The sequence below is a fragment of the Notamacropus eugenii genome, chromosome 2 (genome assembly GCF_028372415.1).
Source record: "Notamacropus eugenii isolate mMacEug1 chromosome 2, mMacEug1.pri_v2, whole genome shotgun sequence".
Lineage (NCBI taxonomy): Eukaryota > Metazoa > Chordata > Mammalia > Diprotodontia > Macropodidae > Notamacropus > Notamacropus eugenii.
Window position 1 is genome coordinate 444,180,237 of NC_092873.1, and position 26,021 is coordinate 444,206,257.

At 35.3% G+C, this 26,021-nt stretch overlaps 1 protein-coding gene across 2 annotated transcripts in view; it reads left to right on the plus strand.

The window, feature by feature from the left end:
* The window catches only part of ASPM (assembly factor for spindle microtubules), a 68,123-nt gene that overhangs the window by 5,875 nt on the left and 36,227 nt on the right, over positions 1 to 26,021 (plus strand). For both annotated transcript variants that reach the window (XM_072648311.1, XM_072648312.1), the window contains exons 2-16: positions 3,292 to 3,435; positions 3,766 to 5,275; positions 6,795 to 6,899; positions 9,268 to 9,414; positions 11,624 to 11,869; positions 12,156 to 12,223; positions 12,782 to 12,923; positions 13,044 to 13,174; positions 14,505 to 14,680; positions 19,019 to 19,164; positions 19,249 to 19,334; positions 23,042 to 23,263; positions 24,304 to 24,511; positions 24,607 to 24,749; positions 24,848 to 24,976. In XM_072648311.1, the coding sequence (XP_072504412.1) occupies positions 3,292 to 3,435; positions 3,766 to 5,275; positions 6,795 to 6,899; positions 9,268 to 9,414; positions 11,624 to 11,869; positions 12,156 to 12,223; positions 12,782 to 12,923; positions 13,044 to 13,174; positions 14,505 to 14,680; positions 19,019 to 19,164; positions 19,249 to 19,334; positions 23,042 to 23,263; positions 24,304 to 24,511; positions 24,607 to 24,749; positions 24,848 to 24,976 (3,603 nt within the window). The remainder of the gene's footprint in view (positions 1 to 3,291; positions 3,436 to 3,765; positions 5,276 to 6,794; positions 6,900 to 9,267; positions 9,415 to 11,623; positions 11,870 to 12,155; positions 12,224 to 12,781; positions 12,924 to 13,043; positions 13,175 to 14,504; positions 14,681 to 19,018; positions 19,165 to 19,248; positions 19,335 to 23,041; positions 23,264 to 24,303; positions 24,512 to 24,606; positions 24,750 to 24,847; positions 24,977 to 26,021) is intronic.

The window sequence follows — 26,021 nt, forward strand, 5'->3', positions numbered from 1 at the left end:
ATGGCTTGTGGAAGAGAATTTTTTAGGTGGTGATTAGATTAGGGAATATAACCATCCCTCTGTGTGGCTAAGATGGTATGGTACATGAAGGTGCAGTTCATGGAAACTGAGAATAAGAAACATTTGTAAATTAAGTACCCAAATATAAAGGCAGGAGTTGGTATGAAGAGAAATAGGGAAGTTTAGAAGGATAGGTTATAGGGGAAAGATAATAACTTCTCTTTTGGACATGTTGAATTTGAGATATCATGGGACAATCTCTTTGAAATGTCTACTAGGCAGTTGGTTATGTGGGATTGAATCTCAGGAGAGAAACTGATACTGTAATTATAGATCAGGGAATCATCAGCACTGAGGTGCCACTTCAACTCATGGGAACCGATGAGGTCACTAAGTGAGAGAATGTAGGGAGAGGACTATGGACAAAGCACTGGGGAACATCCACAGTTTAGGGAAGATGATATTGATAATAAACCAACAAAAGAGACTGAAAAGAAGCAGTCAAATCAAGTAGGAAGAGAAGCAGAAAAGTGTAGTATTATAAAAGCCCAGAGAAGACGGAGTATCCAGGAGTATGATGTTCAGGGGTGTCAAAGTCTTTAGGGAAGACAAGTGGTAAGAAAAGTCTTTGGGTCTGGCATTTGAGAGATCATTGCCAATTTTAGAGAGCAATTTCAGTGGAGTGATGTCATTAGAAGCTCCTTTGCCAGCAATTGAGATTTGAGTCAGAGGAGAGTAAGTGAAGGTAATGAGTACAGACAGTGTTTTATTATTGTGACTGAGAAAATGAGGAAAGATAGTATCCACTGAGGGTGTTTTTTGTGTTTTAAAAGGATAGTGGAGATAGGCTTATTTAGGCAGCAGAGAATGAACCAGTAGAGAGGAAAAGATTGAATATTAGAAAGTACCATATCTGTTGAGAGTGAAGTAGTAAGTTGGAAGGTCTGGAAGTGGCAGTGGGGAGCAAGATCTATTCTTCCTGACCCTATGGTTTAGAGCCTGAGTGAGGGGGACTACATCTGGCATAGGGGAGCAACCCAGGGTTTTGTGACTTCAGGAAGATGGAAGAAGCATGAGGGAAAAGGTCTAATATAGTAGTGTATTTGGTACCATATTCCATAGGGCACAATGGAAAGAGAGAGAGGGTAGAGTGAGATGGGGTAGAACTATCTTAAATGGATCAGCAGTGATAGCTGGGAAAGAAAGCTTCTCTGCCTTGTCACCCTTATCACCACCTTCATAGCACCCAGCGTCTAGAATGCTTTCCCTCCTCACTTCTGTCTCTTTGAATCCTAAGTTTCCTTCAAGGTGCAGCTCAAATGCTATCTCATACCCTAACTAGCCTTTCCTTCTCCCTCCTGGTATTAGCATTCTCTCCATTATCAAATTCTTGCACTAAAATGTGTACAAATTGTGTTCCTCTAACAGAACATAAGATCTCAAAGGGCTGGGACTATTTTATACAAACTAAAAATCAAGTAATAATTATTTTGTTAATGATCAATTGCATGTGAAGTACCATGCTTGTTGCTGGGGATACAAAGACAAATATAAAACAGTTTTCTTCTCTCTCTGTCTCACTCTATCTCTCCTTCTCTCTCCCTCTCCCTAAATCTCTCTGTCTCGGAGTTTTCTTTTTTCTTTTTTTAGCCATACCTGTATAATATCGGTCTTTGCATGAAGCCTTTCCTGATTCTTACAGCTGCTAGTGCTTTACCCCGCCAAATCACTTTCTGTATATTTTGTATATATCAATAGATATGTTTATATGTTGCTTTTTGAATGTAAACTCAAGACTCAGGCTATTTTGCCTCTGCCTTTGTAGCCCCCAGCTTACATTTAGAAATATATTAAGTAGGTACGTAATCTTTGGATTTAGAATCTTTGACTCTGAAATTCCTAGTTAATAAATTTCCTTTACCATTGTAGACCAGCAACTACTCTGGAACTTGTAGACTTAGAGAATTTCCTGAGTTTGTTGAAAGGTTAAGTGATTTGCCTAGGGTCACTTAGGCAGTGTGTGTCAGGGCTTTAACACACCATTTTGCTTCTTCGACACAGAAGTAAAATGTGATTTGGTAGTTGGGACTTCAGCTGAGTTTTGAAGAAAACTAGAGATTCTAAGAGGCAGAAACGAGAAGGAAGGGGATGCATTCCAGGCTTGAAGGATAGCTCTTGCAAAAGCACAAATATGGAAGATGGAGTGTTGTGTTTAAGGTGATACAAGGAGACTAGTTTGGCTGGACTGTAGAGTTTGGGAAAAGGACTTCTGTGTAATAAACCCAAAAGGGTAGATGGGGCTAATTGTGAAGGGCTTTAAATTCCAAAAAGAAGAGTTTATGCTAGAGTATAAGCTCCTTGTTGGAAGGTGCTGTTCCATTTTTGTCTATGTATCTCCTTCACTTAGCACACAGTAAGTGCTTAATAAATACTTATTGATTGCTTGATTTTAGAGGCAATAGGAAGTCATTACAGCATATTAAGTGGGGGGGGCCTGGGAGACAAATGACATTATAACCATGCCTCAAGAATATTTCTAGCACTATGCACGTAGTAGGCAATTAATAAATCTTTGAGTAAAGTTTATTGGTGAAAGAAAGATTATTAGAGTTCTTTACCATTTCTCTTGACTTTTTATTTAATGAATTTGACTCATAAAAAGGGTACTCATTACTGGCCTGAAAAAAATAAGAGAAGGAGTTTATGAAAACTGTTATAATTTGTTTCAGAATTAAATTTTAGCAACAATTTTAAAAGAGCTCTTGAGACCTTTAGTAAAAGCACTGAAATATGGTTTGCCATATGCTAAGTACACAGACTCTTCACAGTTGCTCTAACGTTCAAATATTAGACAAAATTGAAGATAATAATCAGTCATGAATTATGCAACACAACCTTAGATTTATTTAAATATGTTTTTCTTAGGTAAAGCTATTCAAGCTTCAGGCAGTTAGTCTTATTAGATATCAGAATAGTTCAATCTACTGAACGCTACAAATAGAAGTAGAAGATCATACCATATATATTTATATATTCACCTAAAACTTACAAAACAACTTTAAACTCTAATAGAAATAATCTGGTTATTGCTTCCATCAGCAGTTTTAACATGATATTTGTTTATTATGTTCCTGAATTTGCCATTAGGATCTGTAACAATGTTTTTTCTTCATCTTCATTGAAAATCAGCAACAATGAAAGTAATGGTAACTTCTTTCATTAAAGAAATCTGTCTAATTTTGATATTCTATTTAGGTACAGTATGTAGCATTCTTTCTTATCTTTTTGTAGTCTAAAGAAAGAATTTCTGTTTCTATAACTTGGACACCATTCAAAGAAGGCAGAGTACGAGAGATGGTAACTTTTCTTGTGAATGACATTCTGAAACATCAAGCAATATTATTAGGTAATGCAGAACAGCCAAAAAAGAAAAAGGTAATCATATTTTAAACTATGAAAATAGTATTTGTTTTACTTTCAACTTATTAATTATATATATAAATAATAGCTCTTTTATATAGTTTTATGTGTTCTGTTTATAATCTGGATATAGCTTACCTCCCTACTACCTTCCCCCCCACCCTAGTAAACACACCTAAATTATCATCTTCTTGCCTTAAGGACTATCTTGTCTATCTTAAATATCTCCTACATATCCTAATATCTTTTTTTAAATATGATCTTATTAGGTGCTTTATATGGTAGATGTTTTGTTAAAAATTAACTTTCATCTATCAGCTAACTAATCTTTTGCTTTCTTTTCAGAGGAGTCTTTGGGATACTGTTAAAAAGAAGGATATTTCATCTTCCTCAAGGCTTTCTAAAAGGCATTCAGATAATACAAATGTTAATGGTGCCTTTAATGTGTCTCAAAAGAGTGACAAATTTAGAAGCCCGTTACAGGCCTGTGAAAATGTGGTTGCATTGGAAGACTGTTCCCTCTTGGGAAGTAATTCTTTAAATACAGACGAGAATAAATTGCCAGTGTCACCCGTTAGTCCTGTTTTTAAAAAAAGCTCCAATGAGATTGGCACTCCACTTTCTGTTAGTCGATCTACCACCTATACTGTTCTTCATGCACCAGAATTATTGAAGGAAGCACAAGATACTAGCCCTTTGGAAGATTTTCATTTGAATGAGGAAGTAATTAGTAAAAATATATATAATACCATAACTAAATCAGTACAAGCAAATGGTGGTAAGCATCACCTGGACTTCAATAATATAAAATTACCTATTTTTACTCCAGAACATTCTTCAGCTCAACACGTGCCAAACCAAAAACCTTTTCTAAGTCCAGATTCTTTTGTAAGTGATAACTATTTGGCCAATAAAGATCTAAAATCTACGGCAGTTCTTTCACCTGATCAGTTCATGAAGGATGTTTCAAAAGATACACATTTTGAGTCACAAAAAATATGTGAAATACACAAACCATTTTTTCAGAGGACAATTTTAAGTCCAGATTCCTTTGTAACTGATAGTTATGAGCTAAAGGAAGATCTAGAACCAGTGTTAGTTGATCCTATTCTCTCACCAGATCAGTTTGTAAAAAATAATATAGCAGAGTTACATACATCTCAGGGAACACCTGAATTTTCACAATTACCTTTACCAAATGAAAATTCTCCAATTTCAAAATTATCCCTTAATTGGAAGAACAGTAAAGTGTTACAGTTTATGCCTGAGGATCAAGTCTTTCCAAATGGTATCCTTAGAGAAACCAAACTAGTAGAAATTAAATTAAATTACTCTAGCCCTTCAAATGAGAATCATAAGGTTCCTGCTGTTCAGAAAAATCCTGCACGTAACTTCAAGGAACAACCCAAGAGACGTCCAATACTTTCAACTACTGTTACTAAAAGTAAACCCAAGTGTTCTGAAAGAAAGAGCACTGGAACACATAACCCAAAATCTAGACGATGTCTTACTAGTACAATAACTGATTGTGACAAAACAGAAACATTTCATGCTCACCTTCCAAACATACATCCAGTTGTAAATGAATCAAAGATTTATAAAGATAAAGTAAATTCATTTTCCATTGGAAGTGCTTTTGTTGGCCAGAAAAGAAAAAGTGAAGGAACCTTGGAAGATGTAAATGAATTGGACTCAGCTAATAAACATATGGAAGTGAGAGAAACCAAAAGAATCCATTTTTCTTGTGCAAAATCCAAAGCATTGACTGTTGTGAAAACAAAAAAAACAATTGTAAGATCGCCAGCCTCAAAACATGTTAGTGTCAGAGAGAAACAAAACCGGAAGAAGAAAACTGGTGAGCTTAATTTATTTAATGGAATAAAAACATACTTTTAAAAAAACTTTACCAGAGAAAATTCCTTTGGATTTTGTTCTTAGGGATTTTAGTAAAATTTGCTTGTAGTTTCTATATTATACCTGTAAAGGGTATTACTGTAATTCAGTCTTGTGGTTTTTTTCCCCCCTCATATATTTAATGAAACCACTTGTTCTTTGTCAAATCTTGCTAACTTTATTTTTCTGTTAAGCTGTTAACTTATTAAGAATATATTTTCCCTTTTTCTTCACTGAATAAATCTAAGCTGCCTAAATATTGTTGAGCTAGAATTTTTTTTACTTCCACATTAATTTGTAAATCTTTCTTGGACATCAGCTAAAAGGGGCCTTAGAACCAATATGATTCAACCTCCTCATTTTACGAATGTAAGAGAAAGTGATTTGACTGAAATTTTACAGGTATTGAGTATTAGAGTTAGCGTGCCTCCCCAGATTCAAGAGCAAGCGTTTATACCCCATTGCCAATTCTACTTGCACAATATGTCTGCGGTCCCTTGTTCCGTTCCTGTTTGCTGATCCCCTAGTTTATGGCAATCCCTCGTAACTAATCTTGCTGCTTCTAGCGTCCCTACAGTCCATTTTCCCCACACTTCCAAAATAATCTTCCTGATGTGCAGCTCTGACCCTGTCCCTCCCCTGCTCAAGAAGCTTCAGTGGATCCCTGTTGCCTCAAGTACAAAACGTTAGTTGCTCTTTCCATCATTTAAAGTCCTTTTCAGTCTATCTTCAGTCCGCCTTTCCAGGTTGATCACATCAGCACTGGTACCACATGTTCCAGTTAAACTAACCCACTTACTGTTTTCTGTATCCTTCACTTCTGTGCTTTTGCACAAGATATACTCATGCCCTCCCCACCTTATAGGATCCCTTAGCTTCCTTTTCAGTACGCAGCTCAGGTGCTGTCTTCTATAAAAAGCATTTAATAATGTCCCCATTGTTAAGTTCTCCCATTTTCAGAAATTATTTTGCATTTACTTTACATATATTTTTATATATTTATATGCATATGTTTAAAATGATGAGATTGGACTAGATGGCCTCAGAAAGTTCCTTCAATCTCTAAATCTATGATCCTAAGATTTTGGGGTGTTTATCTGTAATAAAATGTAAGCTTAAAAGCAGGGACCTTTCATTTCTGTCCTTGTGTCTTTGGAGCCTAGCACAGAGCCCAGTATACCACAGGTGCTCACTAGATGTTTATTGTATTCAGGATTTCTGTGTCTTTGGGATAGTGGTGCTAGTAGTCCTTAGCATTGTGACTACCACTTGGTAGTTGTAGTGACAATAAGTTTTTTGTCTGAATCTGCAAATGAGAAATTGAACTGGTAAGTATAGGAATTATAAGTTTTACTACAACTAACTGCAGAGCACTGCATATTAATTGATTTTTAAAAGTCTTTATCTCCTTACTAATCAAATACTTTGAGGTTTAGTTTTTGATTATATCATTAATTTTGATTTTAAATAATATGTTTTAGATTCTTCGGCATGTGGTACTTCTGGCTTTGTCATCAACAGAGTAAATAAGCCTGTTGTTGCTGTGGCACAGTCCCATTTGACTTTCATAAAGCCATTAAAGACAGGTAATTTGATTGAAATCTTTTTTGGGAAGTGTAGGAGTTTAGATGTGTTATTTCATCCATATAAGAAAATTCAGATGTGTAAGTCAATGGGTATTTATTAAGTGCTTATTAGTTGCTAAGTATTAGGCTATGTTCTGAGTATGGAAAGACAGGCAAAGACGTTCCTTGCCAAGGAGGAGCTTATAATCAAATGGAGGAGACGATATGCAAACAACTATGTACATATATAAGATAAGTAACTCTTAAGTGGAAGGAAATCTGAGAAGGAATGCACTAGCAATTAGGAAGACCAGGAAAGATTCTGAGCTGAGTCTTGAAGGCCAGGAGGAAGAGCTGAGAAGGGGGAGTATTCTCAGTAGGAAGGGCAGCAAGTGAAAAGGCACAAAGTGGGGATTCAGATGGCCTAGGAGGGTCAGTAGAAGAGGGAAATATTTAAGGAGCCTGGAAAGATAGAAAAAGATCACGTTACAAAAGGTTTTAAAAATCAAATAGGAAGTTTTATATTTGATTCTTGACATAATGTATAAGTGTAATGGGAGAGAAGAAGACATATGTAAAAGATATTGTGAAGGTAGAAACAATAAAACTTGGTCACAGATTGGGTATGTGGAGTGAATGCAAGTGATGACTCCAAGGCCTGAGTGTGGGAGAATGATGGTTCAGCAGTAACAGGGAAGCTGGGAAGAGGGGAGAATTTGAGAAGAAAGATGTTTTGTTTTGGCTATATTAATTTGAGATTTCTGTGGGACGTCTAATTTGATTTGTTGAGTAGACAACTGGTACTGCAAAACTGGAGGGCAAGAGGAATAAATAAATGAGAATCATATGTATATAGATGATTGAACCCATAGGAAGAGAGGGAGGCAAGAAGAGAAGGATTCATTTATTAATTGCCCATTATGTGCCAGGCATAGCGCTGAGTGCTTTACTGTTGTTATCTCATCTGATAATAGGAGTTGATGGGATCACCAAGTGATAAAGCACAGAAGGAAAAGAGAAAAGGACCTAGGACATAGTCTTGAGGGGCACCCACAGTTAGTGGAGCTGACGTTCAGTACAGCAAGAGATAAGAAGCAGTGGTCAGAAAGGTAGGGGAACCAGTAGAGGGCAGTGTCATGAATATCTAGAAAAGAGAAAGGTCATTATTAGTTTCAAAGGCTTCAGAAAAATATTGAAGGATAAGAATCGATTTTTGTTTATCATGGGCCATTTACCAATTAAGTCATCACTGATGATGTTGGAGAGAATTATTTCAGTTAAATGATGAGGCTGGAAACCAGGTTGTAGAGAAGTTAGAGTTATGGAAGCTTCTTCCACTGATTGTGGTTGTTCAGTCTTGTTTTCAGTCCTATCTGACTCTTGGTGACCCCATTTGAGGTTTTCTTGGCAAAGATCATGGAATGGTTTTGCCATTTCCTTCTCTAGCTCGTGTTGAAGATGAAGAAACTGAGGCAGACAGGGTTAAGTGACTTGCCCAGGGTCACACAGCTAATGAGGCCAGATTTGAACTCAGTAAGAGGAATCTTTTTGACTCCAGGCCCAACACTGTCCACTATGCCACTTAACTGTTCCCCTTCCACTGTTTTGTTCATTTATGAATTATCTGTAATTTAGTCTTTGTTTCCTGAGACATTCAGAAGTTAAGTAACATACCTGTGGTTACACAGCTAATATGCATCAGAAGCAAACCATGAACTTTGATTTTTCTGACTCCCAACACCAGCCCTTTAAATGATGTTGTGTCCAATTATTTGTTAGGGGTTGTAGAAAATATTCATTTTTTGCAGGAAAGTTTCTTAAAATCATAATGATAAATTTATCATTGAGGTAGATTTTAGCTTAAGTCATGAAAAGATTTAGGTACATAGTGAAATTCCAATTAAGATTATTGTTTTCTATAGGCTACTAATCATTTATGAAGAAAATTACCCTAACTTGTGAAATCTGGCAGTGTAACTGAAAAGTGTTGTTCCTACTTTCCCATTTTAAAAGGACTAATACTGCTATCAGAGAAGTGTGGTATACTATATAAAGCACCAGTCTCAAAGGCAAGTCACCCTCTCCCTGATCCAGGCAACTCAAGCTCCTAGGTGCAGAACAGTTGTTGATCTGCATTAATAAAGGAAATTCTTTACTTGGAGCTTTGTACATGGATCAAATTGCAAGTCTGGTTTTTTAATAAAAGCTTCTATAGTTCTTAACATTAGCAATTTTTCTTGACATTCCTTTTTACTCTTTTCAGTGAATCAGACAATCTCGTAATTATTTTTGTTCCTTAATATAATGTCTTATGTCTCATTGCTTTCTTTTTCATACATATTACTTTGAACAAAAATGTCCATTTTATATAATAAAGGTTTATTTTTAGTTATTCCTAGGCATCCCCTGCCATTTGCTGCCAGAAACATGTTTTATGATGAGCGCTGGAAGGAAAAGCAGGAACAAGGCTTCACGTGGTGGTTAAATTTCATTCTAACTCCTGATGACTTAACTGTAAAAGCAAATACTTCCCAAGGTAAAACAGTATCATATATGTCTCTGTTATTAAAATATATTTTCTCTAAGAACTGGTAATTTTAATATGAATATGTAATTTTCCATTGGATTTTTAAAAAAATTCCGTTACAGTTTATTTTTAAATTAATATAAAATATATAACAAGTTATAACGTGTACTAAGAAAGATGAATTTTAGTTGACTGAAGTTAAGAGAAATGTATCAGCACCGAAATACTCAGATGACCTAGATATAAAGACAGGCAATAATAGTCTGTGCTTACAGGGAGCTCATAGTCTAATGAAGGAGGCAGGATGCATGCAACTATGTTCAAAGAACATGATACAGAAGACAAATTGGAGATGATCCGAGAGGGAAGGCACTAGCATTAAGGGAGAATAGGAAAAGCTTCATTTAGAAGGTAGAATTTTAGTGTGTTCTTGGGACACATTAGGAAGAGCTTGTGGTTCATCCTTTGTACTGGAAGCAGACCAATAGAGTCATGATTCTGGGGGCACGGTGCAGTGTGTTTGAGTGCGGCTCAGAAGGCTCTGTCACAGGTTGGGTACAAGTGGTTCTGTTTGAACGTCTGTGATGGACATGCTCTGAATTTGTACATCTCATGTTTCTTTTGTGCTAACTATGATTCTGCTTTGCCAGAAATTGAACTTGGATTCTAACAAACTGAACCCTGCTGTCATCTTTGTCCATCTTCCTCTTTCCCTCCACTATTCTCCTTCCTCCTCCCCTTACCCCTTTCCTTTCTTCCTCGCCGTCCCTCCCCACCTCCCCTAGTTTTGATGTTTCCTTGTTTTGTAGATCTTTGAGTTTGTTGGTATAGGGGGCTCCAAATTAGAAACTTCTACCAAAGCAGATGTGCAGCTTCATTCAACTTTTAGAAAGTGGCCTGGGACTCTGAGAGGTTAAGAAGTTAAGGTTAACCGGAGAGGTTAAGGTTATATGTCCAAGGTCACATAGCCAGTATGTGTAGGAGGTGGTACTTGAACCCAGAGTTCAATGTCACCCAATCCATGAAGTCTCATGGCCTTTGTAATCTTTCTTATTAGAAATATAGTATCTAGTTCATGATAGTTAATATTCTCCCTGTCAAATCATATCTCTAATGTTAGGGGGCCTGTGGTGTTAATGCAAAGAGTGTTGGTTTTGGAATGAGAAACAGCATGAGTTTGAATTTTGTCTGACGCTAGTTGCATGCCTATGGATAGAACATTTAACATTGACACCTTAGCCTATGTTGAGGTATTCTGAATGGTGGGGATTCTGAATATCATGCCATATGCAGAATGGTTTAGGGTAATTTAAGTGTTTAAACCTGAAAAAGAAAAATGTTTAGGGGTACATGATCATCATCTTCATATTTTTGAAGAGCTTTCATGTGGATAGGCGATTATGTACTCAAACCTGTATTGCTATAAAGGCAAGACCTAGTACTAATGGACATAACTTATAGGACAGAAAATTTTGACGAAGCATGAAAAATAATACGTTAATGTTTAGAGCTAAAACTTATGGAAGTGATTGTTGAAAATTGAAAACAGATAAATAAATTTGAAAAAAATAATTAGAACTGTTATCCCTTCCCTCATTGCAAAGATAGTGACTTATGGGTGCTGACTATTGCCTGTCAGGTATGATTAACTTGTTGATTGGTTTTGTTCACCTGCTTTTTCTTTAAAGAACTATTTGTTATAAGAGATGAGTTAGGAAATTAAGATGATATAAAAGCAAAAGCTATTAATTAGACCTGAATAATAAGGAAATGGGCTTTTCTTAAAAAATGAATTCTCTGTTAATACCACTGTTCAAGCAACGATGTATTGACCATCTCTCAGGGTTCTTATAGGAGATTGTGTTGTTCTGTTTTATTAAATATTTTAAGTGCTTATAATTAACAGAATTTAAAATTTGAAACTATCTTCTTTTTGAGTAAGCATCACATTCTAGTAGTTCTTGCTATATTAATTTTTGTTTTCCTAACTACACTTATTGTATTAAAACTGTAGAAACTGTATGCTGCTACTGCTTGTAGTATGTTGTTCTTTATTTATGAATTACTATTTACCATTACTCTTTCCATCTAAAAATTGAGGTTATTTTGACAAATATTTTTAAAAGTACTTTAGTTTACTTAAAGATTAAAACTCCAGTTCCATATAACTTTGTTATGACAGGCTAACCAGGCATGTGTTTCCTTTCTCTTTTGACAGTAAATGCTGTTACTCTTCTTTTGGGAGTGGAGAATCATTATAAAATAAGCGTTCCAAGAGCACCTACAAAAGATGAAATGTCTCTCAGAGCATATACTGCTCGTTGTAGATTGAATAGATTACGCCGTAAAGCTTGTCATTTGTTTACATCAGAAAAAATGGTTAAAGCTATTAGAAAGCTAGAAATTGAGATTGAAGCTAGACGGTTACTTGTTCGGAAGGATAAACATCTCTGGAAAGATGTGGGTAAGAAGACTGCAGAAACCCTGATTTAATAAATGAATCATTAGTAATTAATGTTATACATTCATTTCATAGTTAAACATGCTATGTCTTCGCTGCTTAAAGTTTTTTAGTTATTTTTTTCAAGTGCCAAATTCTGCAAGTATTTTATAACATATATAAATCTTTTTTTAAATTTGCTTTTCTTATAAAAGTTATAGTTAATTTCATTAATTAAACTGTAGTCCTACAGTTTACAGTGTTCATCTTGGTGATTTAGAAGCTTGTTTGCTTTTTCACAACATTTCAGGGGAACGACAGAAAATCCTTAATTGGCTGTTATCATATAATCCATTGTGGCTACGTATAGGTTTAGAGGTATGTTGTTTTATTTTGGGGGGAAATTTTGTATTTTATTTGTATCCATTATTGAATAGATCAAAAACTGTAATAACAAATATTTTAGTAGAGTTGAGGATAAAAATTATTGTATACCTAGGAAACATGTACCTAGGAAGAGTGATTATTTTGTAGAATACAAGGTTCAGATTTTGTTAGAAAGATCCATTCCATTTGTTAAAAAAAAAAAAGTACTCAAAACCACATACTTCATATTTCACACTTTTACTATTATTATTTGCCCAGCCAAAGGTTATGTTTTGTATATTATTGTCCTGTGACATAATTTGGTCTCCTATTTAAGTACATACAATAACTCAGGGTTTAAAACTCAGAACTTGGGTTTTGTTTTGTTTTTTTTTTGATGGGGATAGGAGGAATGCATACTTTATTATGAAAAGTTGAGATGCTTGTTGCTAAAATGGGGATGTACTAAAAGTTGGCTGCAGATTAGGTAGCATGTTGTACTTTGAAGTACTTGGTGTGCAGAGTGGTTACAAATTTAAAAGAGCTAAAAATCCCCAATATTTATTTCAGACTGTTTTCGGAGAATTGATCTCTTTGGAAAATAACAGTGATGTTGCGGGTTTGGCCATATTTATTTTGAATCGTTTACTTTGGAACCCTGATATAGCAGCTGAATACAGGCATCCTTCTGTACCTCACCTTTATAGGGATGGTAATTATTTTCATATTTAAGATGTTATTTCAGAGTAACTCATTCAATCACAAAGGATTTATTTAAGTACTTACTCTATCAGACACTGGAAAAACTTGTTAATTTTTGTTTCCTTTTAAGGACATGAAGAAGCTTTGTCTAGGTTTACTTTGAAAAAGTTATTGCTACTGATCTGTTTTCTTGATCATGCTAAACTATCTAGACTTATTGACCATGATCCTTGTCTGTTTTGTAAAGACGCAGAATTCAAGGTATGATTTTATTTATTTACCATTTCAACCCTCTTTGTCCTTTATGCTTAATTATTAGAAACAAATCAATTTTGGTTTGAGGTCAAAATTCAGCGAATTTGTACTGAATGCCTATCGTGGATTCAAGACTTTGACATTTAATTTGGTACTTGACATTTAATTCTGGGGAATTATCAGTGGGAAAATTATTTTAACTTTTGACTGTTATTTTGTAGTTATGTCTTTATTTAGCAAAACTATACAGATCATTGTATTTTTATTTTTTTATTTAATTTTTGAAAAGTATTATTATTATGTTTGTTTAAGTATTATAAACATTTAATTATTCTAATTTTGTGAGATCTCTTTTAGCAAAGTAAAATAGTTAGAACTAACCACACAGTGAGCTCATCTGAAAAGGCATGCAACATTTCACATCTGTAGAACCCTTCTACCTTTCTATTTAAAAAAAATTAATAGAAACCTGTTTTTCTCTTTCATTCCTCATCTCACTGAAAACAGAAAGAAAAAAAAATTTCTTGTAACAGCTATGCCTTGCCAAGTGAAACAAATTACCTCAGAGCTGTACACAAAAATATATATCGCATTCTACCATCTTAACCTGTTTCCTTTCTTTAATATGAACAACATATTTGATCATTATCCTCTGGAATCATGAAGGGTCATTGTATTGTATCGATCAGAGTTCTCCCAGTTTTCAAAGTTGTTTCTTTTTATAGTTATTGTTATTATATAAATTGTTTTCCTGGTTCTGCTCATTTCATTCTTTATCAGCTCATAAAAGTCCTCAAAATTAGTCCCTTTTAAAATATTGTTGTTAGAGTGTAAATTATTCTTCCGGTTCTTCTTACTTTATTCTGCATCAGTCCATACAAGTTTTTCCATGTGATTTTATTTCTTCCTCCACAATAGTATTTCACATTCTGCAGCTTATTCAGGCATTTCTCAGTTTCCAGTTTTTGCCACCACAGAAAGCTGCTATAAATATTTTTGTACGTTAAAAGACTTTGTCTTCTTTATTTGATCTGCTTTGGGTATAAGTCTACCTAGCAGTTTTTGTTACGCTTCAATTTTTTCAAGTGATTTTAAAACTTAATCAATAGGCTACATTAAAGAAATATGGTAATGTTTCTGCCCCATGCAGTTTTGATTTGAACTGTGTGACAGATGATTGAAATTTAAATGAGATAGCTAACCTTTTTCAAATTTTGTTTATATTGTTTATTTTTTACCTTGAAGTGTATTTTCAATAATTTAAAACTCATTGTTATATGTATTGTAAAAATATTTTAATTAGTAGATATAAATATTTGTATTTTCTTCCCCTCAGGCTAGTAAAGAGATTCTTCTGGCTTTTTCGCGAGACTTCCTTAGTGGTGAAGGTGACCTTTCCCGTCACCTGGGCTTTTTGGGATTACCTGTTAGCCATATTCAAACACCACTTGATGAATTTGAATTTGCTGTAACAAATCTTGCAGTAGACTTAAAATGTGGAATTCGTCTTGTGTAAGTTATGGTTCTTAATAGCACAGAGTAGAAATTTGGGATAATGAAGAAAAAAGATCTGTCAGAAACCACCATTCCACTAAAGTACAATTTCCTTCTGTTTGTCTCCAACTTTTGTCTTAACATTCAGTATTTTAACTTCCATTTTGGAATCACCCAACAGTTAGAGGCATGCATGCCTTCCAAAAAATTGATGCACTGAGGTTCTTAACTTTTTCTTTTCTTATAAAGCTCTTTAGCGACAATGGCTGTTTTAAGAGTGAACTCCTATAGTGTGTGAAGTTAGAAGATAAGCAATCCCTGAATGTTATTGTGCAAAGAATTCTCCATCCATAGCAGAAAATTGCTATGTCAGGGAAGCGTGCTTACCCTAGAGAATGATCTAGAGGTAGAAAAAAAAACAGGTCTGATCAGCTGAACTATTTATTAAAATAACTTTCTGTATCTTTCTCTCTCTTTTTTTAAATAACTTTAACTTTCTACACAAGTGTAATCTTTGAAATATGGGAAGGCTGATGGTTACCTTATTTAATGCTTCTGGTATTTATTTACTTTTCAAGGTGAAGTAACCATCCTTCATTTAAAACACCTGATATACTTTTGACTGTATCAAGAACTTCACACATATGAATGGAAATTCACATAACATGGTATAATGGATAGAATGTTGGATTTGTAATCTCACATGTGGAGACCTGCATACAAACCCTGCCTCAGATGCTTATTTGCTCTGTGACTTTGTGCAAGTCATTTATTCTTTAGGCCTTGTATTCCACATCTTTAAAATGAAGGGCTTGGACTTGATGGCCTCCAAGGACCATCCTCCACACTCTGAATCTTTAAATCTTGTGTTTCTCTAAGTTTGTATAAGTTCTTGGTGCAGCCTATGCAGATTATATATGCAGGAAGCTCTCTTTCTGCCTGGTTAAGTGCTTTATTGACATAAAAACTGAGATGTCAGTGTTTCATCAATATAGCTCCCTTAACTACTTCTCTATTACCTCATTCCAGGTTCTGTTTTCATGTCCCTATTTCCTCATTCCTATATATCTACTGAATTTTACAAATGAAAAAAAGATTCTGAAGCCAATTTCTGAACTTTCTAATTTGTCTCTTGGAACCTATTAAGCCACTAGTTAGTGAAATTTTGTGGAGATTAATTGGGCATTATTGGTCTTCATGTATTATTTTTACCCCTACCCTCATTTTCCACCTCTTGCTCTGACAACTATAGTTATTAACACTACCTTTACCTTTTGAAAGGAATTGTCATTGCACTTCCCTTTTGCTCCTGGACCATAACTCCCTTCTCTGACCACCATCCCACTATACATGTCTTCTCCCTCCTTAGAATATAGGCTCCTTTAGGGCAAGGATGAGCCTTTATATTTGTATCCTTAGAACCTACTGCCATGTTTGGCATATAATAAGTACTTAATATGTGCTTTAGATTCATTCATTTTTAATGTCAGCCATCTCTGCTCAGTTCCAATGTATAAAATTGGATCGTCTGACTCATAATGTGTGCTATTTTTCCAAATCACTCTAAATGTTTTTATTTTCCTCTCAAAGCAATCTAATTTTAGAGATATGTGTTAAACAATTGTACCATTTAAATTCAACAAATGGCATCTAGCATGCATAAATTATAGCTACTTCTATGTGCATGTATGCATATAAGACACTGTGTGTTAAGTTCTGGGGACACAAAAGACAAACGCAGGGAAACAATCCTTTCCTTTAAGGAACCGGTATTCTATTGGGCAGGTTACAGTATAGCATGTAAATAAATGAATGACAGATCATTTGAGCAGGCAAAGAGCATTAACAAATACATAGGGAGATTAAAAAAAGCATTATAGAGGAGGTGGCATTGGAGTTTAGCTTTCAGTTAGCTAAGGGATCTAAGGTGTGACTTGACCTCTTGTAGATTTGGCTCTTTCCTCGTAAGGCATGGAATCTGTCCATAAGACTTGATTGGTCCAGGGCCATAGGGTTTATGTTGCATCTTTTGCCACTGACCAAACATTCTGATAGCATCAGGCTATTTTGACTTGGCTTCCTTTTCACCTAAGGGTATAAAAGGGGTCCTTCAGAAGTTTTCTTTTTGTAAGGTATAATGTACGGTAAGATATGTATTCTGTATAAGATAGAATATATGGTACAGAGAGGTAGATAATGTGAAATAAGCCTAGAAATGCAGGCGGGTTTCATGTTGTGAAATGTTGGATCTTTGAGCAATAGGAAACTACTAAAGATTTTTGACTGGCATGTGATATGCAAACCTGTGCTGTCAGAAGATTATTTCAGCTGTTTTATAGAGGATGTTTTGTTGCTGTTGTTCGGTAGTTTCAGTCATGTCCAACTCTTTATGACCTCATTTGGGGTTTCTTTGGCAAAGATACTGAAGTGGTTTGCCATTTCCTCTTCCAGGTCATTTGACAGAAGAGGAAACTGCAGCAAAAACGTTAAATGATTTGCCCATGGTCACAGATCTAGTTCATGTCTGAGGCAGGTTTGAACTCATGAAGATAAGTCTACCTGACTCTGGGCCCATCACTCTATTCACTGTACTATCTAGCTGTTTTTTTAATAGAATGACTTGATAAAAAAGATTAGAAACTAGGAGGCCAATTAATATTCCAGAGACACAATGAGGAAGACAGTGAATCCCATCCAATTCACCAAGCATTTATTTAAATGCCTAGGTGCTGGGGATACAGAGACAAAAATGAAACAAACCCTGCCCTCAAAAAGTTGATTATAGTGCTGATGGGAACAGTGTGTACACACAGAAGTAAGTAATGAATGGAGGTAGAGCACTAGGGAAGGAGAAAAGCACTTGATAGGTGCTTACTCTAGATGTGCCTGGTACTGCACTAAGAGCTTTAAAATTTATCCCATTTGATCCTCACAACAACCCTGCGAGGTAGATGGTATTAACAGTCAGAGATGGACAGAGACAGAGGTGAAGTGATTTGTTTGGGGTTTGTCATCTAGCAAGTGTCTGAGGCTCAATTTGAATTCAAGGCATTTGGTCTCAAGGCCCTGTGCTCTATCCACTGTGCCAAATAACAGTGTTAAGCCTCCAGATGGAAGAGTCAGAAAGGGCCTATTGAGTTGAGACACTTAAAGAAAGAGGGTTTCTAACAGCTCAAAGTTTCTGAGTTGAGAAAGCAGAGAATTCCAGGCCTGAGGCTTCCAACCTCAAGGCGTAGAAATCAGGGGGAGGGAGTGTTTTGTTGGAATGTGGATTGGAGGGAGTAATATGAACTTACCTTGGAAGATGTGATGGAGCCAGATTGTTTATGACTTTAAGTGTCAAGTAGAGTACAGTGGCATTTGTATTTTAAGCTGAAGTTAATGGGGAGCCATATAAGCTTTTTTTTTTTTTTTAACAGAAGAGATAGTCATATGCTAAAAGGGACAGATTGGAGAGATTTTGTGAATGTGTACCTGAATACTTGAAGGAAGGAGGGTAGCATTTATTAAATGCTTACTATGTGCCAGAAACTATGCTAAATACTTAACAAATATCTCATTTGATCCTCATAATAACCCTGGCATGTAGGTGTATTATTATCCCCATTTTACAGGAAACTTAACTAGTAAGTGCCTGTGTCCAGATCTGAACTCAGGTTTTCCCAGCTCCAAATGTAGTGCCCTTTCAACTATGCCACCTAGATTCCTCTAAGGGTCTTTGATTTTGTCAGGCTAGGGAAATCCCTCCATCAGTGATGGAAATTGAGGACTTTTTCATGACTTAGTCATCTGTGACTTAGTGGATAAGTAGCATCATAGACTGAAAGCTGAAAGGGTCCTGAGATGCCATCTAGTTCAGCCCTCTCCTTTTAGAAATGAGGAGACTGAGACTCAGAGGATTTGCCCCAAAGTATGCCTGTAGTTAGCAACAGAAGTGGGTTTTGAATCCTGGTCCCCTAACTTCAGAGAGTGCAGTGATCTCTTTCATGAAGAAAATAGAGCTTAAGTGATTTGCCTAGAGTGTTCAGGAAGTGGCAGAGGTGAAACCTGAACCTATCTCGCATCCTGGGCACCAGTTGTCTTGGCTTTTGTCTTGACTCTGGAGGAGAGAGTGAGGCTAACAACTTTGAAACTCTTCTGAGCATGCTTCATTTAAATCCAATTCATGTACAAGTCAAAACATCATCCTTGAGATGTCATCAGTCCTCTTTAAGAATAAAGGACAAATGACAAGCAGCACTCTCTTTTCCTACACTTTATCTCATATGTGGAAGTACATATTGAAGAACTACAACATGGCTTATCTTTAAAAACAACCTACAGTTTAATGGTGAACGTCCTTTTTACCATTGATAGGAGAGCCATGGAGCTTCTCACAAAGAACTGGAACCTTTCAAAGAAACTCAGGATTCCTGCAATAAGTCGTCTTCAGAAGATTCACAATGTCGATATTGTTCTTCAAGTACTAAAAGAATATGGAGTTCCCCTGAATGATGAGCAAGGTAATAGCTGCATAAGATTTTAACTTTGTATTTCCTTCAGGAAAAATTTATGCATAACTTTTCTGACTTTCTCATTATTTACAGGTAATACAGTTCAGTCCAAGGATATTGTGGATAGTCACAGAGAACGAACTCTAACATTGCTTTGGAAAATAGCACTTACTTTTCAGGTACTGTGGATTGAATACATTTTTGCAGTACTTTAAAAAGAACTTTTTAAATTTATCATCCAATTTAACTAATATTCAACATTGTAGAAATAATGAAAGCACACAGTCTGGAATGGAAGGGGTCCCGATGGTCATTTCACTAATACCTAAAAAAACACCCTTTCTTCAGAAGTATTAACATGTAATCTTTCAGCATCTAATGGAAAAAACTGCAGTGGGGTGGGGGGCTCACTGTTGTCATGAGACGACACATTCCACTTCGGGACACTTTAATTGTTAGGAAATTGTTTGTAGATCAAAGTAAACCTGATTATCCAGTGTTTCTGCCCATTTTTCCTTTCTCTCATTTATCCTGTAAAGCCAGGAAGCACAAATCTAATCTTCTGTCCCTTGAGACATGTTCCAACACTTGAAGACAGTTGCTAATTTCCCCCTCAAAAAACAGGCAAAACTTCCTTAGTTTCTTTCTTTGCTATTTCTCCCAGTTACTAAACAATTATTTCTCTCCTTCCTCCCTCCCCTCTTCCCACTGGTAAAAGGACAAAGAAAAACAGGACTCATATGACTTATGCATAGTTAGGCAAACTAAATCCCTGCATTGGATTCATTGCCTTTTAATATTCCTGGCTCCCTCCACATTTCTGCTCGAGCCATTTTCTTGATTTACCCCAGTTTTTAATGCTTTCTTTCCGTCATACTTACTTTTTATTACTTATCCTTTTTAATCATTTTTTTAAGTTTTTCAAGTGACAGTAAATTCTTTATTAGTTTGCCCCTTCCAGTGTCCTTTCACCTTTACTTCCTTTTTTTTTTTTCACTTTTACTTGCTTGAGTAAAAATAGAGTGAGTCACAATACACAGTTGCATTGTCTGGCAAACAACAAATCAACTTCAGAGTTACGAGTTGGAAGAGGTATGGCTAGGAATTAGTTTGAAAATGATTTGGGAGTTTTAGTAGAGTATAAACTCAATACAAAGCAAAATGTTCAAGACTAGTGAGTGATAGTCCTGCGGTATTCTATCTTTTTAAAACCCCACCCAGATTATTGTGTTTGAGTTTGGTTTGCATTTGATAGAAGAGAGGGAAAGTGGCCAGGGGAGGTCAGTGATGTCAGAGAAGGATCCCATGTTCATGTCATAAGTGTCAGTTGAAAAAACTGGAGTTGTTTAGCCTCAAAAAGAGAACCCTTCCGGGGGTACAAGATACCTTTCTGTTTTCAAGGATCTGAAGGACCCTTACCTGGAAGAGAAAATAAACTTGTTTTATTTGGCCACAGGGGACAGAGCTAGGTACAATTAGTGGAAATGACAAAGAATTGAATTTAGGTTTGATGTAAAGAGAAAGTACCTCGTAATTAGAGCTATCTTCAAAATACGGCCCCTGTGACTACTACAGGAGATAGTAGATATTCCTTTATTGAAGGCCCTCAAGCAAAGGAAGGAAATAAGCAATTATTAAGCACTTGCTATGTGCTGAGCACTATACTAAGTATTTTTCAAATATTTCATTTGATTCACACAACAACCCTTGTAAGACAAGTGCTATTATTATCTGCATTTTATAGTTGAGGATACTAGGGCAGGTAGAGGTTAAGTGATTTGTCTAGGGACACACAACAATGAAGTGTCTGGGGCTGAATTTGAACTCAGATCTTCTGGACTCCCCTGTGCCACCTCACTGCCTCAGGCAAAGACTTATTAGTTGTAAAGTGGAATCTTCCTTTGGTATGAGTTCAACTGCATTATTTCCATCCACCTAACAACCCTGTCAACTTTGAGATTCTTGGAATTCATTCTGAAGTATAGTGCTTCTGTTATTCTTACAGGACCATGCCATCCATTTGTATTCATTCTTCATTGTTTACCCTATCTTCTATTTTCAGTACGTGGATTTTCTTTTTTTTAAGGCAACATCAGTTTATGGTTGAATTTCCTATAGTACAGCTCCTTAGAAAACTCCCCTTTTTCTTCTCTTTGGAACTGTTATTACAGAATTTCATTTTTTGAAAGGTCTCCTTTGCTGTTGGGCTACCTGCCTCTTTGGAATTTTAGTACTCTGAGCCCTTTAAAATCTGTTATTCCTCAGTCTAGATTCCATTTTAGATCATTCTTGGTATTGTTTTCCTTTATCAAAAGTTTCAAAATAGTGATTATTTCCCTTCGTCACCTAAGCTTATCATCATTTACTGCACTGAGTGAAATGAATGAAAATCAGATCCAGAATATATAAGAATCTCTTTGATTCCTGTACCTTTAGAAGAATTCATTAAGATTCTTATCCATCTAAATCCATTAAGACAGGTCAAATAAGTGATAAATTGTTCAGGTTTGAGCATAACCCGCTAGCAGACACCTATATAACTGAAACTCTGCCATCCCTCCTATGCCATGTTTTCATGCCAGACTTGGGATCTCTTTCCCAAAATCTTGATCTGTTTCCTTGTCTCTGTCCAGTTGGTCTGCAGTATATACTAGTGACATTGCTTATGCCTCTGTGTGTATGTGTCAAAGGTCAGGGGCTTTGAAAAAATTTTGATTTGGAATCAGTCCTCCTGGGTTAAAGTTCTCACTCCACTACTAATTATGTGTATGACCACGGACAATTCATTTAACTTTTCTGATTTCAGTTTCTCCTTTTGTATGAGTGATTTGGACTAGATAGATGATCTCTAAGGGCCTTTATAAATCTAAATTGATGACCCTGTGATGATCTTTATGATTTCTTTGATTTTTGTCTCCCATGAATTTTTCCTCAGTTTTTATTGCTGTATTTTTGTTACTCTCTGTTGCAGATAGCTTCTTGGGTAGTCAGATATCTCCCTTGCTTTTTTAAATTAAAGCCATTTTTATTGGATGTACAAGACTACAGACAAGTACATTGTTACTAGTTCTTTTTAGGAACACTCAACCCTGGTCAGGAGCCTGTCATTCCTAGATTTAAACTGTGGTCCAACTATCTTCTCCAATGCTATATTAAAAAAAAATTCCTTTCTGCTCTTTCTGCTTGTCATTCTTTTTGCCGCTATTTTTTCCCCTGGTGTCCTAACTTCTGTTCAAATCTTAATTCAATTACAATATTTCTTCTACTTTACTTCTTCGATATACCCTCAAATGGAAGCCTGAAATAGAATATACTCACTACAACCCCTCATAGCCCAGCCTGGCTCATTCCTCACTAATTGCTGTTCGACTCCCAGGTCTCCAGAAAGACTAATATTAAATTTTTATGCTTCACATTTTAGGACTGTGGGGAAAATATTTCCATTTAGTACCTTAGTGCTGTGAAATTAGCTAACTTATATAGTATGATTTCACTTATGAACTTATATACTGTTTCACGTGAAACTGTTTTCCTGGAGCTAATTAACTCTGTGTGTATGAGAGGGAGGGCAGAAGGAAAGAGAGAGGGAGGGTGAGAAGGAAGTAGTGTAGTGCTATGCTTGTATGTTAATAATTTATCTTTTTCTTTTGGAACATATCAATCTTTTCTAGCTGTTTATATTTGATAAAATTTCAAGAGATGGTTGTGAGGATATTATTTTCTTAGATTATGTATCTATCCAATTTAGGACATTGCCACTTCATGTTACTTGCGTAACTTTTCTTTGGATAGATATCAGAATTTTTTATTTCTGTACTAAAAATTTTAGATTACTATAATAATGTAATTAAGCCTTTTTTATTGTTAACTTTGTTCTCTCTTTCAGGTGGACATTTTGCTCCATTTAGACCACTTAAAGGAAGAAATTGTATTTTTAAGGCATTCACTAAACATAAAAAGAAAAATTGCTGCACTATCATCAGTTCCTAATGACCTGACCCATGTGAAAAAAAGTCGGCGGAGTAGTTTTTCCTTGGAACACCATAGTGAAAATGTAAAGTTGCTCATGGAATGGGTCAATGCTGTTTGTGCATTTTATAGCACCAAAGTAAGTTAATTTGCATATTCACCTAAAATTTTCATTTCTTTTTAAAAGTATAAATTTTTTCTTTGTTTAAGATAGGTTTAAGAGTAGTATTTAAAATTTTCAATTCTCAAATAAGACTTTGTTTCTAAAGTGAGCCATGTTTATACACTGATGTATATAAATCTATTCCTCTTTTTCTTTATTTGAGCACTTTTCCTTAGTGGGACATAACTTGCATACATTCACATCTATAAATACAAACAGATTTTGTGCAAGGACTGTGTATCCTATTACCCCAAAAACAAAATCATGGCATTTTTATAATGTTTTAGAGGAAGAGATATTTGGTTATTCTTGTGTCTAATTAATTTTCATTTTAAACTGTGACAAAGTAGTGATGACGTTTAGTACTTTTTTCTAGTCACCTGTTTTAGATAGTTTTTTTTAAATATATCTTTTGAAAGTTAAAAGTAATTATTTTTTTTTTTAAGTCTTGCTGAATACGAAAAGCAGTATTGTAGATATAGGGAGTCAGGAATACCTGGGCTGGTCTTGCTTTTTGAATAAAATATGTTTAAGACTGTGAACATGTTATTTAATCTGTTATTGCCCTGTGCAAACTCTAACTTTAAATTATAAATGGGTTGTATGGTTCAGTGGAGAGTATTCTTTTTGGAAATCTTAGCTCCAGTGAAATCACAGGTCTACATTTATAAAAAAAAATACAATATATACTTTTGGATATATACATACAGTAAAGAAAATATAATGAGTTTAAGAGAGTCTGAATAAGTGTTAGATTAAATTACAATTTTTTCTTTATGTTATTTCAGTTTTAGTTTCTACAGAGTAACATTTAAAACTTATTGATCATTTCCTACTTTTCTTCTATGTATTAGAGCTCCAGAGACAATGTTGTTGTAAAATCCAACTTTCTCAAGCAACAATTTTCCTTTAGCTTTTAAAAATTACATTCAAAGCTAGTTAAAATATGTCATTGACAATACATTTTTAATAACCAAGAAAAGTAAACTGAATTTTTCTTTTGAATTTTCAATCAGGTGGAAAACTTTACAGTATCATTCTCAGATGGACGAGTATTATGTTATCTGATTCATTACTATCATCCTTGCTATGTACCTTTTGAAGCAATATGCCAGCGTACCACCCGAACAGTGGAATATGCAAAAACTGATTCAGTGGCCCTAAATTCATCTTCTGAATCTGATGGAAGTGGTTTGGATATTTGTTTTGGAGTATTTGATCATGGTTAGTGATTTTTTGACAAATCACATTTTATACGATTTCTTTGCTACGTCATCTTTGTATTGCTATTTTAATTTGCCTCTTTTTGAACTACATAGCAAACAGCTCAGTGTTATACAAAGAGCTCCTAGATAATGAGAAAAAAAACTTTCACTTGGTCAGCACTGCTGTGAGAGATCTTGGTGGGATACCTGCCATGATTCATCATGCGGACATGTCTAATACAATTCCTGATGAGAGGGTAAGTAAATGATATTTTCAATACAAATTAAATTTTCAACAGTTAATGTTCAATAATCTTTATGCTCCTCTGTATCATCTCTCATGTTTTCTTTTCAGGTTGTTATTACCTATTTGTCATTTCTTTGTGCAAGACTTTTGGATCTTCGCAAAGAAACACGAGCTGCTCGAATTATTCAGACAACTTGGAGAAAATACAAAATAAGAGCAAATCTAAAACTCTGCCAGGTATACATAAATAAAAATGGGATATGATGATTGGTAAACTGGAAGATAGGAAATTGGTTTATGGTAGGGATGGGAAACTTAATCCTGGAGGCCACATGTGGCTCTCTAGGTCCTCAAGTACGGTCCTTTGAATGAATCCAAACTTCACAGGACAAATCCCAAAACTGTGAAGTTTGATTTCAATCCAAGGACAGCACTTGAGGACCTAGAGGGCCACATGTGGTCTTGAGACTGCAGGTTTCCCACCTCTGGTTTATGGGATGGCATGTGAATATTAAATTCTCACAAAAATTAGCCTACCTTTTTAAGCTTATTTTACATGGCTCTCCTTCACATAGTCTGTATTCCAGCCAAAAGGGCTTAATATTCAGTCTTACCTACAAAAAGGCCTTTTATGTAGTTTGCCCTCTCCCTGGGATGGGTTTGCTCCTCACTTCAATCTTGGAGTTGCTTTCAATTCCTTCAAAGCCCAACTTTCGTGCTCTCATCATTCCTGTTGTTTTTAGTACTCTCTCCCCCTTAAATCATCTTGCACTTCTCCATGTAAATGCTATGTCCTTCCGGTATAATCCAAACTTCATGAGGACAAGGACTAGTTTTCATTTTGTCTTTTTATCACCTGCTCTTAGCTCATGAGGTATCTGGCATTTCCTAAATAGATTAAATGTGGTCGATAGATTAAAATGAATTTAGTTATTTTATGGGGAGTTTTCAAAGTTCTAATTATCTGATTTATTGTTCATTGTGAGAGCCATATCTTCATTGATGTCGACATAGTGCTTCACACACATGCACATCACACACATACACGCCATTCAAGTTGTGATTAAAGCCATTTTTTCATATTTATGACTATAAGGTATTCCACTGGGTACCATTTCTAAATTTTGTAATATATATTTATAATAAATGCTTTGTGCATTTCAACAGAAATGTGCTCCTATAAAATGATGGAATTTGTGTAGCTAGAAGCTATTAGGTAACTTGATTTCCTTTACCATATCACTCTGTTAAATGTTTATTGAAATAAGTTTAAAAAATAATC